A 17,453-nucleotide genomic window follows, 5' to 3' on the forward strand; every position below is an offset into this window, starting at 1 on the left:
AAGACATTATTAACACCATTTTCAAAAGCATTTGTGGACAACGGCAGAAACTGTTCTATAATGTACTGAGACGTGACTGGGACACTTCCATACATACATGCACATGTTTTTGCCTTCCACATAAACACTCCATATAAGTGGTGAAGAACAAAGGCAGAAACCATTTTGTCCCAGTCAGCAGAGAACAGTCATTCAACAGCAGCTGCAGCTGACCCTTGGTACCCCACACTTCCCTGATCCCCACTCCAGCACCCAGCTGATCCTACACTGAGCCATCTTAGTTCATGACAGCAAGAAAAAATTATGCCCTTCTTCCCCCAACAAGGCATAAGTTTTCTTGCCAATTTAACACAAAACTTAGCACCAGAGTCAGTGCAAGAGCAAAAACATGATTGCATGGGTGAGAAAAGAGGAAGGACTGGGATAGCGATAACCAGCAGTTAAGCTGGTTTAACAGCAGCTACAGACATAAAACTGAAAGTAACTCTGCATGGGATACAGCTTTGACAACTTGTGCAGGATTGCACAAGATCAACTCCAGAACTGCTGGAAAACAATGCCAGGCTCAAAATGGTACATTATCATCTCTTTGAAACAATGCGTATCAGCAGCGTTCACCCAAGGCAGGTTCTACAAACTAGATTTTGAAATAACTGAAAAGCCACAAAGATCTCTACTCTCAGTATAACCAACTGAAAAGTAGCTTTTGCAAGTTGTAATGATGTAAGACTATGAAATGCATTTGACAGTTGTAGCCATAGAGCTCTAACAAAAGAAAAAGTAACATGAAGATGCTTAAGGTTTTGGCAGCATTCCTGGAGAACACCGCTTGGAATTCATCCCTAATTTCAAGCACTGCAACAAGCCACTCACAGCAGCCGTCTCTGAAAAAGGAACTTGAACATTGACAGCCAGTAACCTCACAGAGGTTGTCTTAGAGAAATTCACAGAAATGACAGATTAAAAGTGCAGGGTAAGAACAGATTCTCAGAAAGTTTGAGCCATTTTGGACTCAAGTCTCTAGAAGTTAAATGCATAGTTCTGGACTTGACACCTTAGGCCTGTTGAAACAGGCACTTCAGAAATTCACTTAATTCTAACTTTACCATCTAGAATGGACAGAAAAAGCCCCCTGTTCCTGTTTTCTTCCCCCCAACATTGCAAAAGAACCCTCATGCACTTAGCTCAGACTATAGGTAACTCACTTTCAGGTATAATGTTTGGAAAAATGAATCTTACCCACCAAAAATAAGGCACAGAGTTTGGGAGAGTTATGAACTGCCTAAGTATCTCCTTCACTGATCTCTGTTCAATGAGCTGCCGGAGCAGCAGAGCTGACTGATGTTTAAGTAGCAGTACGCAAATAGAGACCAGCAATAGCATCTCACCATTTCAGTCCTAAAACATTTAGACATAGAAGAACTGCAGCTCTTTAAACATCACACATCACCTCCAAAAGGTAACAAAGCTGAAGTGGGAGAAATGCCTAACCTGTATTAATGCAACACATTTGGGACAGCCTTTCTGGAGCTCTGATTGTACCCATATGAACAGAAACTCAAGCCTGTAAAGTAGTCTTGAAAATTTTTTTCAGCTTCTCCATGACCATCTGCTGATCACCAGTCTCAATCTTATAAAGTGAATTTAAATATTCTTGCCTATGATCAGAACTCCCTTCCCACTTTTTGAAACCCACAAAGAAAGGCTTAAACCCTTGTTCCTCCCTCAGCCTCAAAAACCACTCAATTTTGCAGTTGATGTAACACAATTACTGTTGCACATATTGGGCCAAAATTGAGAGACCATTCACACAAGCACTTAACTGGTGTCACGTAGGAAGCCTGGGGTAGACCTTAAAGCAGAACTGAGCTCATCTAGTAGGCTGGAGTACTTCATTTTAAAGGGACTAAGATGAACTTCCTTGCTCAGAAAGAGTAATTCACATAAGATTTCCTAAGTCTTCCTGCATTCCTAACGATCTATATTAAATATTAGAAAAAATTATTTCCTAAATGTTTCTGGAATGTTTTCTAGACCCTCACACTTAGTATTTACAGCTGTTGTTTTCTAGTAAGCATTTGAAAAGAAGAATTTAACTTTTGTGCCCAAGTACTCCAACCTCTTGACACAGACCAGGGAAACCAAAACAGTGCTGCAGAGAAACTGTGAAACACTCCTGAAAAATGACTGGAAGTTTTACAAATCACTGAGGAAACAGGACAGTATCACAAGAACTAAGGATATCTTTAAACAAGTTAACATGTTTTATGTCACATGAAGCTGGCCATGGAAAGTAGGGTCTTCAGAAAGCCAATGGACAGGCAACATGGCATCAGAAAGATGAAGAGACTGGGTTTTAACTGACTCAGTTCACTGAAAAGCTCCACAGAAGGCACCGCTCCTCATGTGACTTTTACCCTTTTTTCATTATTTTTTTTTTTTTTAGTCTCCTGGTATTTCTCAGCCAGCACCTACAATACCTTCAGAGCAATGTAAGTTCTCCCAATTCATCATGCTCTCATTCCTTCTCTCCATTAGCAGCCAGTTGAGGCTACAAACCTTTAATCCTCTTGCCCAACTTTTAGAAGAAATCTGTAGATCAAAGTCTTTGCACAGTCTGGAAGTTAGTTAGTCCTCCCTCTAGTTCAGACCAAGATAGGACAGGATTAATCATTATCACCTTGCCAATACACACAGAAAATCCCTACAGCACTCCCAGTGGAATTCTGCAATATGATGGAAAATTGTTCTTCAGCTCTTTACTGCCACGTTTGTTTATAAGCCTAGTCCCTGTTTTCAGAGTTCAAATAAAAAATAACTTTTCTTTTGAAGTAATTCCTTATAAATGACGTAAGAACTGGTGAGATCAGGAGTCACCTAATCTAGTATCTTATTCCTGACAGGAGCCTCAATTACACTTCCTCTGTGCTTTCCCAACCTCTGGTAATTCACAGTTCTTATACAAGATATGGTATCTCTACATTTAGTACCCTAGCTGATTTTTCTTCCCAAACTTTAAAGGCTTGTAAGAGAAATTAATTCAAAGGTACAAATGCATTGACTGAAAAAACTGCAAAATAGTTTGAATCTTAGGTTGTTACAATACTTCAGCAAGGAAAGTGGAAAACCCATTACATTAAGATAGCTCTGCATTATAAATAGTGACAACTGCAATTTTGCTTCTGTGAAGCATCTCCTATGTAAAGGAAAACATGACCTTGTGCAAAGGCAAATAAAGTTTTATTTGGCAGAAGTACAGGCATTTAAAAACATCAGAAGAGAATGGCATGGGGTAGCACATTAGCAGCACTGTATTTCAGATGTCAAGATCTCCACTATTACAATGTTTACGCAGATTTGACTGAAAAGCAGAGAGTCAAGCACAGAATGACATCTTCCTTGTCTTAACAGAATTTGCCAGAGTAGAAGCAGTATGCCAACAGAAGGCCTAACAAGACTGAAGGCTTGGGACAAGGCAATCAAAAACTACATGCACATTTACAGCAGCATATTAACAAAGTAATGAATTAACACTGCTATTCCCTTCGCTTTTTCACTAGTTCCTCAAAATTTTCACAAGAAATCACTCTAAACTGCCCATAAGACATCGTTCTCTGACTCCTCACTGTTACACTGTGGAGAAAGGCAGAAGGTAAAGCCAGAGAACCTTTAATACCAAGTCATATTATCCATTTTTTTCAAACAATGCTTTGTATTTTCCTAAAACACTGCCAAGAGCAGTATAATTTGCAATCTTACCTCTACTTTTTCCACCATAATAATGGAGTCACCCTGTTGTTTCTTTACTTACTCACTTTCAACTAAAATCTCACTTACCAATTCTAACTCCAAAGAGCTATACTCTCCTAAACAAGTTCATGCTTTTCAGCAACAGGCTGGTAGGGTGAATGTTATCTGACAGGGTTTGAAGTATGAGGCACAAAAGCCCTTTCTGAATTTTATCTGAGAAAAATTTGCTCTGTAGGAAGAGGGTGGCAGCATGTTATATGCCTATGTTACGTATACTGTCCATAGAGCTAAACCAGACAGATTTTTATCATACAATTACACTGTGGCATGCTTACTATAGAAATTAGAAATGTACATAATATCTAATATAGACATTAACACATTAAAAGGTATTCATATTGCTTATTCAGAGGGCAGAGTGGGCGGAAATCAGATTCTGCTGCACTGCATTCCCCTGGAATGGCACCAGAACCATCTTAGAACAGATCTTACAGATAAGACCAGCAATTTACAACAAAGTTCATAGCAATCCGCCACAGGCTCCAGCTCACTTCCTCCTCCTCCACCTTAATGAGTCATAGAAGTTATTCTGTATCAGGTGATAGCTGTTAATTGCCACTCAATACTGGAGAAAGCTGTGTCACCACACAGGTAAAGATTATTTAGTTACCACTAGATAATGCCTGCACTTCTGCCAGTGCAAATAAGCACATGACTTTTCAAAGCAGAAGTATGGGGATTTCTTACCAAAGAAAACATGCTTTTGAAGTTTAGAATTAAAGAAAGGCTTTCAACAGAGTGCAAAGAAACCATTTTCTTTTAAGTGACAGCTAATCTCAACCTCTGCAAATTTCAGGTATTCACTCTTACACTCAAATTTTAATTCAGTATAGGATCCCCTCTACATTTCAGGAAACAGATGAACTACCCATTTGTTAATTCAACCATACAGGTAGTAATTATAACATGTTTGAGGATTTCTGCAGCTAGCTGAAGCAAGAGCAGTTTTAGCAGGATTTTCCTGCTGTAACTACCTTGGCTTCTCATCTGAGAAAAACACTATCTTATCTTGGCTCACTATGCAGATGCCTACACTGAGAGCTAACTGCCCACTAGCTAATGCAACAGGGTTTCTTAATACTAATATAAAGAAAATTTGAGTATGATGTAGGCTGAGAATGTATAATGTATTTTCAGCATCAGTCCAATGGCTAACAAGTGACATAGCATCTTTGTCAAACCTTCCACTGGTGGATGCTTGTTATCTTTCAGCTTACCATCTTTTTGAAGTAGCATTACATGTTATTTTTAAAAATTAAAAGCATAATGCATCTCAAATCTAATGCCTACATTGAATGAGATTCCCTAGTCAGTCCAGGTTTTTCCAAAGAGCTCAGCATTCAATATGCACAAGCCTTTTACAAGGATGCTAGAGTGCTGTGTCCTGCACAGACTCATCATTGTACATGCCCAGATAAAACATTTTGACACACTGCAAACCAATTCCCATCACATAAGCAGCAGTGTTCTAAATAAGGGTAATCCACATGTACAGTAAAAAAAGACAGTATCAGTAGGAAACAGCACATGCCAGCCTCAAATAATGAAATGAAGAATTCCAGATAGAAGAGCCAAATTATTGCTAAAAAAAAAATCACACTGAAGGCAAGTTCAGAAATCCACTCCTACACAACGCCCCGATAATGTAACTTTTAAAGGAAATTTTGGTGCTGGCACTTGTGGCCACACAGCATTCTTCATGATCTGCTAGTAGTACAAGATTTCACACCGAAGATCTAGACACTTGCAAGGCATGAAACAGTCCTTTGCATATTCCTCTTGTGGGCACTGCCATTGCATTAAAAATCTGAATGCACACACTGAAACGAAGTCAATCTGACTTGCAATGACTGACTGTCTCTTGGGTTATGCCTAGCACATTTGCTTAATCATCCAGTAAGTAGGAAAATAAGTTAGTCAACCAGACTTGAAATTCTCTACTTACATCTACCCTGGAACATAAAAACACAAGCAAAAGCAAATGAGAAACTCACTGAAACTTCAGACATGCTCAGCTATGCTGAATGGCTGGAGATATGATTTACACAGAATCTGTATATTCTGCACAAGACCTTGGCTGACAAGACAGTCTGAGGTGCTCATCTAGGTTATAAAGCCCAAAGATTGTTCTCCCCACCTATATAAAATTGGTAACATCCATCTCCAATAAGTGAATTTCAAATCAGATTGACTCAACCCAATGGCTGCAAGAACACAAACAGTAATTCAGGACAACAGGTTTTCAGCCTAAGCAAATTACTGGTCAGCCCTTGCAGACCAGGCTATTCTGTTAGACCTTCAATCAACAGCAGCAGCCTGTTAATCTAAATTAAAAGCAATACCCCCATCTAGTAGAATAAGCACATCCAAGTCACAGTTAAAACTGAGGTTAGGGAAAGATCCCCACTTTATGAGTTGATGTCAAAAACTGCAGCATTACCTGAGTACTGTAGGCTTCCCTTACAGAAGGAAGTTAAGGCATTTTCCATACCACAGCTAAGCCTCCTGCTCAGCAGGTATGCACATCTTCATCAACTAACACAGGCTTCAAGGCTTGGCCCAAATCATGCTCTGCTATTAAATCAGAAAGAATATAAATAAGGTTGAAATAGGACAGGGAGGAATTCTCCAGCTCAAATCTAGTCTTGGAGTCAGACTTTGGTATCCTATAATCACATTCGGTATTCAATCATCATCTTAAGGTATTTGCCTATTCCATCCTTACTGCTTCTGTGGGAGAGATTCCTGAGTCACCTTGCTCCAAGACAGTTAGAAATAGTCAGGTTATGTGGTTTGTGGATCACTGCCCTGTGTCCCCAAGCCCCCACTCAGACCATGTAGAAGGTTTCAGACAGAGGCCGTCCACATCTGAAGATAACCTGATTAGCCAAATACTCTCCTGTTACACCAGCTTACATGGAAGGTAGAAGGAGGATGGTAATTTGCATATCTGAACCCATGGACTACTGACTTCTGCAAAAGAATTAGTTTTAGGGAAAACCAGTGTTTAACCCTGGCCAGCTAAGCCAGAGATTTTGCTCTGGACAGCTTCAGGCAAAAGGCTGACTCCACAGAAAGCCGGCAGACAGGGACTGCAGTTCCTTTTGTGGGAGGACAAAGCAACACCAGGGCAACAACCACACAGGTTCTGACAGAGAAGTGGCAGGTTCCTCATGCTATGGCACACCCTTTCGGGACATCTCTTCCCCTTCCAGGTTACAGCATCTCTAAGTTACTGGCCCATGCTAAGCCTAAGCACAGGAGAAAACTAATAGCCTTTGGTTTTAAAGGTGTTGCATCTTCTCGTAAGGGTAATACAAGGTTAGTTCTCTTGCCTCTTGTGACACCAGCTTTAGAGCCTTGAAGAAATGTAGCTAACTAATCTTCCAGCAAAAGCTCAAGGACCTTCTGGTCTTGTATTCTGGGGGAGAAGTTGCACTATTAGCTCTTCAAATAGCAAAGCCTTAAGGACAAGAACTCCTCTAACTATACCATGATTATTTTATTCAGCTATCTTTCTCAGAAAGAAATTCTATCTCCTGGACTACTGACTACTTGCATATAGTTAATGAATGTACATAGTGTTTGGACACTACCAAATGTCTTGATTAAAGAAGTTTATTCCAATTATTTAACATGATTTACACGGCTACTGAAGAGGCAGTAAAATGGCAAAGACTTGCAATTCACTTGTTGTATTTAATATTCTTCACCTTCATCTTCTCCATCCATCGAATCTGCACCCACTTCTTCATAATCTTTCTCAAGTGCAGCCAAATCTTCCCGAGCCTCTGAGAACTCCCCCTCCTCCATCCCTTCTCCAACATACCAGTGAACAAAGGCACGTTTGGCATACATCAGATCAAACTTGTGGTCTAGACGAGCCCATGCCTCAGCAATGGCTGTAGTGTTGCTCAGCATGCACACTGCCCGTTGGACTTTGGCTAGGTCACCACCTGGAACCACTGTTGGTGGCTGGTAGTTGATGCCAACCTACACAAAAAGCAGAAGAGACCATGAGTTTCTTTGCAGCTTTGACAGTGACTACAATCAAAGAAGTCAGTGGTTGGATAAAATGTTTCACTCCCAAGAAAACGGCTCTGTGTAAGAACTTAAATCTCCATTTCTCAAAATACAAATCAGGTACCTACAGAACATCTTAATGAGAAAATATACTTCATAAGCCCATGACAGTAAATGAGAAGTCTTAAAAAAATCACGATGTAATTGAGACTTGCCTTAAAACCAGTAGGGCACCAGTCCACAAACTGGATTGTGCGCTTGGTTTTGATAGCAGCAATAGCAGCGTTGACATCCTTGGGGACAACATCCCCACGATACAGCATACAACAAGCCATGTACTTGCCATGGCGAGGGTCACACTTCACCATCTGATTGGATGGCTCAAAGCAAGCATTGGTTATCTCTGACACAGAGAGCTGCTCATGATAGGCTTTCTCTGCCGAAATAATTGGGGAATATGTTACCAACGGGAAGTGGATACGAGGGTAAGGCACCAAGTTAGTTTGAAATTCAGTAAGATCCACATTTAAGGCACCATCAAATCTGAGGGAAGCAGTAATGGAAGAGACTATCTGACCAATGAGGCGATTGAGATTGGTGTAGGTCGGGCGTTCAATGTCCAGATTCCTACGGCAAATGTCATAGATGGCCTCATTGTCAACCATAAAGGCACAGTCGGAATGCTCCAGAGTGGTGTGGGTAGTCAGGATGGAGTTGTACGGCTCAACAACAGCTGTCGAGACCTGTGGTGCAGGGTAGATGGCAAATTCCAACTTTGATTTTTTCCCATAGTCAACTGACAGGCGCTCCATCAGCAGAGAAGTAAAACCTGAGCCAGTGCCTCCCCCAAAGCTGTGGAAAATCAGGAAACCCTGCAAGCCAGTGCATTGATCAGACTGAAAGAGAAGATACATGTGTTAAAGCAATTGTGTAGACGTTAAGAATCCCAAAACAAGCTCAAGACAGACAACTCAATTCTGACACATACCAACTGTTCAAGCTTCAGGAAAGTAATACTGAATTTGATTTATCCACCGATAATCAAGGAACTGCCCCATAAAAAACACTGTATTCTCAGCTATTTTAAGCCCCCTACATATTGGAGGGTGACCTCTCCACTTCAAATTACTACCTCAAAACTTCCCCTACCCCCAATTCTCAGGCCAAGGCCATTAACAATGACCAAGAAAAGCAGTAATATTCAAAGAACTACAGACCATCTATCCCTTATACTGAGTTGACATTCTCTACCTATGCAAAAACAGAGCAATGCCCTGTCCCAGAACTATTGCTATAATCCTTTAAGAGTTGCAAGCATGTAACTCAGTTCAGGGAAGTGAGCTGTCAAAATGTATTACACTGCCATTCCAGTTTAGTCTTCTCAGTTGACTAAATTAGACTGCCTTGTCCTCAGAAAGTGCCCCATGATGCTTAGCTTGATTCCCAGGACTGACAGGGACTTCCAACAGCTTGTAAAAAGAAGTTAATGACCGTATTTTTCAGGTCGAAGTACAGCCTGCTGCAAACTTAACTTCGCTTTAGAGACAGTGGCAGCCAAGCGTTGAGAATAATACCAGTTTTGATCTGCAAAAGGTGTACTTTTCAGTAAGACTCATTTAGCATTCTGTATTAAAGCACCAGAGGTATACCCTGGGTTTGTCTGTGCAATGAGAATTCCTTACCTTTGTGACAGATTCAGTAAACTACATGCTTAGCAGCCCTTAAAAGGGAACTCTAACCTTCAAGCTGACATCTTCATAAGTTTGCTACATGATCAAAGCACTGAGGAACCTGAAACATCCCAACTTAGAGATTTATTGCCCTTTTCTGTTATTACCATAAAATTAATTCAGGAATTGTAACAGCAGGAAATGCAAACAAAAGTCTAAACCACAGAAGCAAACACTCCTATTTAAACTTCCTTGCAAGAGCCCCAGCCAGAGACCAATCCTTTTCCAGCAGGAGCTATGCAAATCATAATTATCTCAGTCCTGGCTTTCTGAAGTTGAACATGAAACTAAAGGTTTGGGTGGCTCATCAGCATTTTAGGCCATTTGGAAGTCATATCTGACAGGAATAATCCAACTATTCTCAGCTGTATAAGAATAAAAACAGATGCAGACTAAGTCCACAGATTCTCCTACCATGGAATAAATTAGAAGACAATTTATAGGCCTATGTATTTTTGATAACCTTATTTCCAAATCCTGTAAAACAGGATAAAGAAAGATGTTAGAGCTTTCAGTGAAGAAGTCTTACCAGTTTCCTGATACGCTCTAGAACTAGATCAATTATCTCTTTCCCAACTGTGTAATGACCTCGAGCATAGTTATTTGCAGCATCTTCTTTACCAGATATCAGTTGTTCAGGATGAAAGAGTTGCCTGTATGTCCCATTCCTAACTTCATCTGGGGAGACAAGATGAATATTATTTATAAGTTGTTAGTTTTCTATGTAGACCAGGTTTTTCAAACTTCTGAGGGTGTCCAGAATAAGGTACCTGAACCCTTACAGATAAAAAGCAGCTCAATTTCTACCCATCAATAGGTGACAACACTTACTACAGTCTAAATGTTGAATACCTAAGAAAAATGAAGTTACTGCTGAAGAAACTGTCCCATTTTACACATAAGTTTAAATTTTTGACCTGCCAGAGCAATTTAAAAGTGGACTGTGGCAGCAGAATCATTCTTCCACAGTTTAAGACAACTTAAGGCCCACTTTGCAGATCAGCATCTGAAATACTGCTTTTCCCCCTTATTTTCCAAGCCCTCTAGGATGTTGCCATATTGCTTCTGCAGCTGTGGGCAGTCAAAGCCTACACTGCTTGCTTGTCCAGTTCTTTCCCTTAATTGTACTTTCTGCCAAGGGTAGAGAATAATGTTCAAAAGGAACAGGAGATGCTCTTGTAGAGATACTCAGTTATTCAAATGCTGAGCTGTAAGCTCCAGCATGAATGGCTGTGTTATACAGAAACATGCAAATGAACACACAGCATCCCCCACCAGCTAGAGATTTGGGGAATGATTTAGAGGTATCTCCACTAGTTACCAGAAATACGCACTTACATCTAGCAGGCTAAAGCTCTGTCCTACCACAAAGGTACAAAGACACTCATGATAGCTTTGTCTCTGGTTTAGCTCAAGCCATTCTTGAGTTGTATGCTAATGCAGTACTGCATCCTTAAATTAAAATCAGGTGGAAAGCAAAGAGCTTTATTAACTACAGATGAAGTTGTCTATTTGCATATATTCTTTTTAATCTGAAAAAGAGTGAGCAAGACAAAGATAAGTAGAATTCAAGATTTAAAAATAGTTACTATTTGAATGAACTTAGACTGACCAGCTACCACTGCAGTTTGCAATCCAATACTCTAAAGTATTTCCAAGCTGCACCAAAATAAAAACAATTTGGAGGCGTCTACCATCCAAAATACATATGTTTAAGACTTTCTGCATTACCACTCCAAATTATATGGAAAAATATGGGTAAAAGGGAAAAATATAAAACCTAAAGATGCTGATAGGGGCAACATGAGTCAAGATGGTCCTGGGGAAGTAACAAATCTTGAAGAGTTAAGAGGATCAGTCATTGGACTATGAAAGTGTGCTGCAATAAAGAATTTAGAGTTTAGGGGACAGCTTTCCAAGCTTTCCCCTGGACATGCTATCCTTCATGTTTTTAAGTCTACCTGGGGTAGATTTTTTAAAGACACTTGCATTGAATTCCCAGACATGTTACTGCCCTGTTTCTTGGTGGAAAGTTTGATGGTGTTTTACCACATCCACAGACCTGGTGTACATGTACAGCAGTCCTGCTGCTTTCACTAAGAGCAGCACTGATCTGGAAGCTCCAGAAATCCCTGGTGTACACACGTGGCAACTACAGAGCTGCTGTATGCACAATAGATGTTTTTTCATAAACACAGTGCAGAGGGACATGCAGCATGAATGGGAAGAGTCATGCTAGCCCCGCCTAGGAAACTAGTTCAATAATTTTCAAATAAGCAGGGCAGGAATAAAGAAGGCTAGCCCCTAGAAAGGCACATGATGTAACCTTTAACACAAAACCCTAACTTTTTTTAGTATTACCAAGTATTTCATAAGACAGCCTTTTGCCCATCTCCCCATACTACACTTGCATCATTAACAGGTGCTAGAACACTACCTTTTACCATTTGTCCCAAGACTCACCAGCTACTCTCCCCCAGAGACAAGGTGATAGCTTTTGCCACCTGCTCTCCCTCACCTCATTTCTCAGCCTTTTCTGATTGCTGAGAGCCACCACCTGGCCAGCAGCAGAGGAAGCAACAGCAACAGCCATGGGGCTCAAGAAAACAGAAAGCCAGACCTCCAACAGCTCCTGGGGATATTAGTGTATGGCCAAGGGTGCTTTGGCTCATTTCAAAGTTATCAGTCCAGCACTCCCACCCTTGACCTGCCCAACAGCCTTCTGCTCTCCTGCAGAAGTTTTCTACTGTATTAGCCACAGAAAGGGGTTCGGGGTGTTACAATGAAAATAAGTTACAAGAGACCCACAGTTTGGTTACATAGGAGTAGCCTAAGCCTATTCACTCATCTCCCCTTCCCAACTCTATGTACTGCAGAAAGATAAACACAGCAACTGCACAAGCAATACAGACCTCCTCTTCTATGAGAGCCTCAAATCACTACTTAAGGCAAGACAGCCACAAAACCAGCTCCAGCAGAATTACTTCAGGCACACACATAGGTGAGAGCAAAACCAAGATTCATGAGACAAGGAACAAGGGGTTTGTGAAACTGGGGAGCTCACACTGGGCTGGCAGTGTAGATAATGCCACAGAATGTGGGGTTGGTCAGTGGCTGATCATGGGATCACATCTGAACACTAAGAGCCAGTGTTGCCAGAGGTCGGGATACAACAGATTTTCAGGATAAAAGTGAATTGTTATTCAAAGATAAGGCAGCAGAAAGTTGAAGTGCATGTTTGGAAGTCCCTGAATTTAGGCTAGCAATTGAGACTCATTTCTGCAAGCACTATTCAAGCTACAGAGAGTAGAAGAATGTTTGGGAAAGCATAGGAATCATTCCAATGTACAAAAAGAAATCTGCTTAATGATACATATCACATCTTTTAAAAAGGTTCCTAGTGACTGCCGTACACATTATGCCATATTATTTCAAGAAGTTATAACTAGTTCCTTGCATAGTAAAAGCATGAGGCATGTTCAGAAGACCCATTTAATTCCACAGTTTGGCAGAAGGTAGTATTTAAATTCTTTAGAGCTCCAGAGTGCACATTTGCCCATCTCAATGAACATAAACCCAAGTATTTTCCATCACTAGGAAGATGTAGGCAAGCTTTATGTAGTAAAAATTTAAAGCCCCACAGCATTTGCAGAACTAGAGAAATGGATCCCTTAGTCAAAAAATGTGTAAGTTAAATCAAATCCTACAGCATGTTCTATAGTCCCTTGCACAGGTCACTGTATTTACCTATTACTGCTGGTTCCAGGTCCACAAACACAGCACGAGGGACATGTTTTCCTGCACCGGTCTCACTGAAGAACGTGTTAAAGGAATCATCACCTCCACCGATGGTTTTATCACTTGGCATGGTACCATTGGGCTGGATGCCATGCTCCAGGCAGTAGAGCTCCCAGCATGCATTGCCAATCTGCACACCAGCTTGACCAACATGGACTGAGATGCACTCACGCTGTGTGGAGAAAAAAAATTGGATCACTCAGCAGAAACAGCAGTTTCCTGTTTAGAAAACATTCAGCACACACAGCTTGAACTCCCATACTGCAAAGCTATTAAAACACTGGCCTTATTGTCTTGGTGTTAGGGGCATTTGGCACAAAATACAACAGAACACAAAAGCCTCTTTCAGTCATCATCTACCTCCACCTAGAAAGACCCTTTTGGGCACTCATTTTTACAAACTCATTCCTTGTTGTTGTTCCTATCCTCAACCAGATAGGAAGAGTTTGATCAACTCTTCCAAATCCTTCAGCCAACTCCTCTCTTCATAACACTGAATATTTAGAAAAACTGATGACTACACCTGTCACTGGCCTAAGTGTCCAGAAAAACATCACCCCCAGAACTCCAGCCCCAGGAGCCACAGAAGCACAGCCACCAGAGGGAGCAAAACTTTCTGCAAGATCCAGGGCCATTTTGTTTAATATACATAAAATCAGAAAAAAATATTCTCCTGATCACTTTAGGGAACTTTGCCATTCTGTAAGAAAGTCATTGCTTAATAAAACCCTTAGTATCACTTCATAAACATGGAACATCAGGCCTCACATCACAGCGTCGTATGCAAAGTGCTAAACTCCTTAACACTAGGCAAAAACTCTGCCTCATTTAAGCTATGTAGAACATAGTTCATGTCAGCAAAAGGATCTATTCATACCAATTTATGGATTCCCAAGTTGCTTTTGAGGTCCAGAGCATAAACCCAGCTTCCTTAATATTTCAGCATAGGGTTTTGAATATTAAAAGCCAAACCACAATGGAACCATCTCCAAACTCCTGTCCATCTGTGGCATTTTATATTGAACTTCTAGTTTTGAGTGACAGAGTTAAACACATTCTAGAAGAGCCTGCATATAGGACAGTTTTGAATAACAGTCACATTTAACTATGTTCAGACCCTATGATTGGATGATACAATTAATTTGTCCCCTGAAATTCCAGGATAAGCAGGACCTGGAACTGCCTAGTCCACCCACATCAACAGTCAATGCAGGAAAGCAGGAGCACAGTCCTTTCCAATTTCTTGGGGTTTCCAAGGAAATAAAATCTGTATTTGCCAAAAAAAACATCACCTGTTTTCAACTACAGTACTGAACAGCTGAGAACTGTTGTTTTGTAGCTCCCCATCCATCCAAGCTGTTTATTCAGATATAGAGCTTCCAGAAGAGCAATCCACATCCACTCTGCAACCAGCCTTTCTCAAAGCTGCTGCCACACTACTCCTCTCCAAGGCCATTACTCCATCGCTCTCCAGGCCAAAGCACTGGGCTTGGCAAGGTACTGCAACAGTAGAGGACAGCCAGCCTACACACTGTAAAAAGGGCGACAGTAAAAGCAGTTTCAGCATGCAGCCCAACAAGGCTGCACTGTCGCAGAGAAGCCAGGCCATGGCAATGAATTAGGCCACATCATCCCTTCAGGAAAGCAGGAGGACAGCCTGCAACTCTTTTCTACAGTGAAAGGCGAAAGAGTAGAAATATACTACCACTTCAGTCTGGATCCTCACCTGTATCAGTGATCAAGCTTTGTAGTGAAGCTTCTAAGCAGCAGAGGAAGGTCACTGAAATGAATTGTGTAGGGACTAGCATGCCCAAGCAAGGTAAGTGCACAGAAGACATCAGACTATGTATGAGCTTTCCAGCATCAAATGAACTAGTACCACTACTTCAAACTACACAAAGCAACAACATTAATTCACATTCCAAAGAGAAAATTTAAGTCTTTGAAAGGACAACTTGGGCAATACAGCCACAGACCAGGTCCTACAGGTGCCACATTAAAAGCACAGCACATGTACTTTGACAAAGTACAAAGTTCAGCACTTGGGGCAGAGTAACTCCCTGCATCAGTACAAAGAAGCAATTAACTGAGAAGCAGCCCTGCTGAAAAGATCCTGGGGGTTACCACAGAAACCATCCTGAATGTTCAACAGGGCATTCTCATCCTCAATAAGGCAAACAATGTGCCAGGCTACAAAAGGAGACACATGGCCCCAAGAAGCCTTCCCTCTGCTCTGCAGGAGGGTTCAGGTCAGCTGTTAGGAGGATGCTGGGAGATTCGGGTTGGGTGTTAGGAAAAGCTTCCTCAGCAGAGTGGTGCAGCCCTCGAACAGTCACCAGAGAAGTGGGAAGGGATCTCCATCCTTAGAGGTTCGCAAAACTTGGCAAGACAAAGTCAGTTACAAAAACCTGGCCTGGCACTACTGTTAGCCCTGCTTTGAGAGGTCTCTTTCAACTGCTTTCCTGCAACTCTACCAAGTACTTTGAAGTAATATGTGGCTATTTAATGAAACACAAATCTTTGTTAGACACCAAGAGATTCTACCTATTTTGCACTGCATAGCCTTTTCACAGCAGCAGAAGTCTGACAGTACCAAGAATACTAAAGAATAGAGCAAAATCTGAGCCTTGAAAGTATAATCTCCAAGTTGTAAGAGACAACTGTCAAACCCATTACAATTCTGGGCCTTTACACATCACTAATGGAAGTTTCATAGTTAATAAGGTTTAAATAGGTACTAGAGATGGTACTGTTAAGTGCTGTATTCAAGCCACAAGTCAGGACACAGAATCCTTAAGTAATTAACACTAAATGCTCTCCCCCACTTACATACGCTATTTTCAAGCACAGAACCAGTTTCAGTGAAAAATCCCAGAGAATTTTCCCAGCCTGAACCTCAGGAAAGCCTGAACCTCTCCAGCCTCTATTACCTCCGTCTCCTTTTGCTATATGATGCACTCCAGCTTAAGAGCACTGGCTTGTCTTCTGTAACTGCCCCTTCAGTAGTTGTAGACTGCTACTAGGTAGCCCCTTGCTAGACTCTTTGCCAGGCTGAAGAAGCCCAGCTCTCTCCAACTGTACTGGTGGATCATGCTCTAGGTCCCTTGTATTCTCCAGCACAGTATTTCAGGTACAGCTTCATTTGTGTGAAGTTGATGGAAAGCCAAGTTTCATGAGAACGGCTGCACCAGCTCAGACCAAGTTCAACAACATACCATGATGAGGAACATGGTTTCCCTAGGATGAAACTCAAGGGAAACTGCATCCTTTGCAGAGGTGAGGGACTGCTTTCACACTCTTGATTTGGCTTAATTTAAAAAAACATGACCATAAACAGCCCCCCATAAGATAAGGGTAAGAACAAGATAAGGACATCAACACATCCCTCCAATATTCTCCTAACTTCTAACCATTTTCAGTTCAACAAGTATTTCCTATACATTCACAACCCTACAGAAGCAGTCTGCTATTTTTTTTTAAATCCATGTAACCTTCTGACATCCACAATCTCTTTTAAAAAAAGAGATCTACAGGGCAAACGCCCATATGGAGAAGGGCCTCATGCTCATCCCAGAGACTCCAACTGACAGCTTCTACTTGTTGTGCTGCACAGCTCAACAGCTGAACTCTCTGTCCTCTTTATGATGTCCCAGCCCTTTATCATACCTTTCAGATATCCCTTCAAGGCTGACTCCTAACTTACAGGGTCATTCCACCTCAGCTTTATTACCCAGCCAGGCTCACAAAGTCCTTCAAGAAATCTCCCCATCAGCCCATTCCCTGACCTCTCCAAACCACCTCACACCACAGCTGGCAGCTGCCTCCGGCAGGGGCAAGGACCAGGAGAGAAGCAGCAAGCTGCACCTCCAGAAACACCCAGTGCGACGGCCTCCTCTACCACTCCAGGTCCCACACCCCCCAAGGAGGTTCCCCCCACATTTTTATATTCAACAGGTACCAGCAGCTCACCCCCCCTCACCGCGGTGTGCGGGCTGGACGCTCCGCCACGTCCCGCTCCGCAGGCCCCTGGGGCTGACTGCGCCCGGGGGCAGAGAGGCCGCCCCAGGTCGGGTCGCGGCTCCCCGCTACTGC

General features: G+C 41.8%; 1 protein-coding gene and 1 long non-coding RNA gene across 2 annotated transcripts in view; one reads left to right on the forward strand and one right to left on the reverse strand.

Annotated features, from left to right (window-relative positions):
- Positions 1 to 7,409: 7,409 nt before the first annotated feature.
- Positions 7,410 to 13,533, reverse strand: LOC103901065 (tubulin alpha-8 chain). The gene is made up of 4 exons (XM_009281892.2): positions 13,311 to 13,533; positions 10,093 to 10,241; positions 8,049 to 8,729; positions 7,410 to 7,803 (listed from the first exon to the last, which is right to left on the reverse strand). The coding sequence occupies exons 1-4, from the start codon at positions 13,429 to 13,431 to the stop codon at positions 7,510 to 7,512; spliced, it is 1,245 nt and encodes a 414-aa protein (XP_009280167.1). The 5' UTR covers positions 13,432 to 13,533; the 3' UTR covers positions 7,410 to 7,509.
- Positions 13,470 to 17,453, forward strand: part of LOC109279529 — a 25,177-nt gene continuing 21,193 nt past the window's right edge. The window contains exon 1 of the long non-coding RNA XR_002086223.1: positions 13,470 to 13,535. This is a non-coding gene — a long non-coding RNA (uncharacterized LOC109279529). The remainder of the gene's footprint in view (positions 13,536 to 17,453) is intronic.

This window comes from Aptenodytes forsteri, unplaced genomic scaffold, assembly GCF_000699145.1.
Source record: "Aptenodytes forsteri isolate BGI_AS27 unplaced genomic scaffold, ASM69914v1 Scaffold213, whole genome shotgun sequence".
Lineage (NCBI taxonomy): Eukaryota > Metazoa > Chordata > Aves > Sphenisciformes > Spheniscidae > Aptenodytes > Aptenodytes forsteri.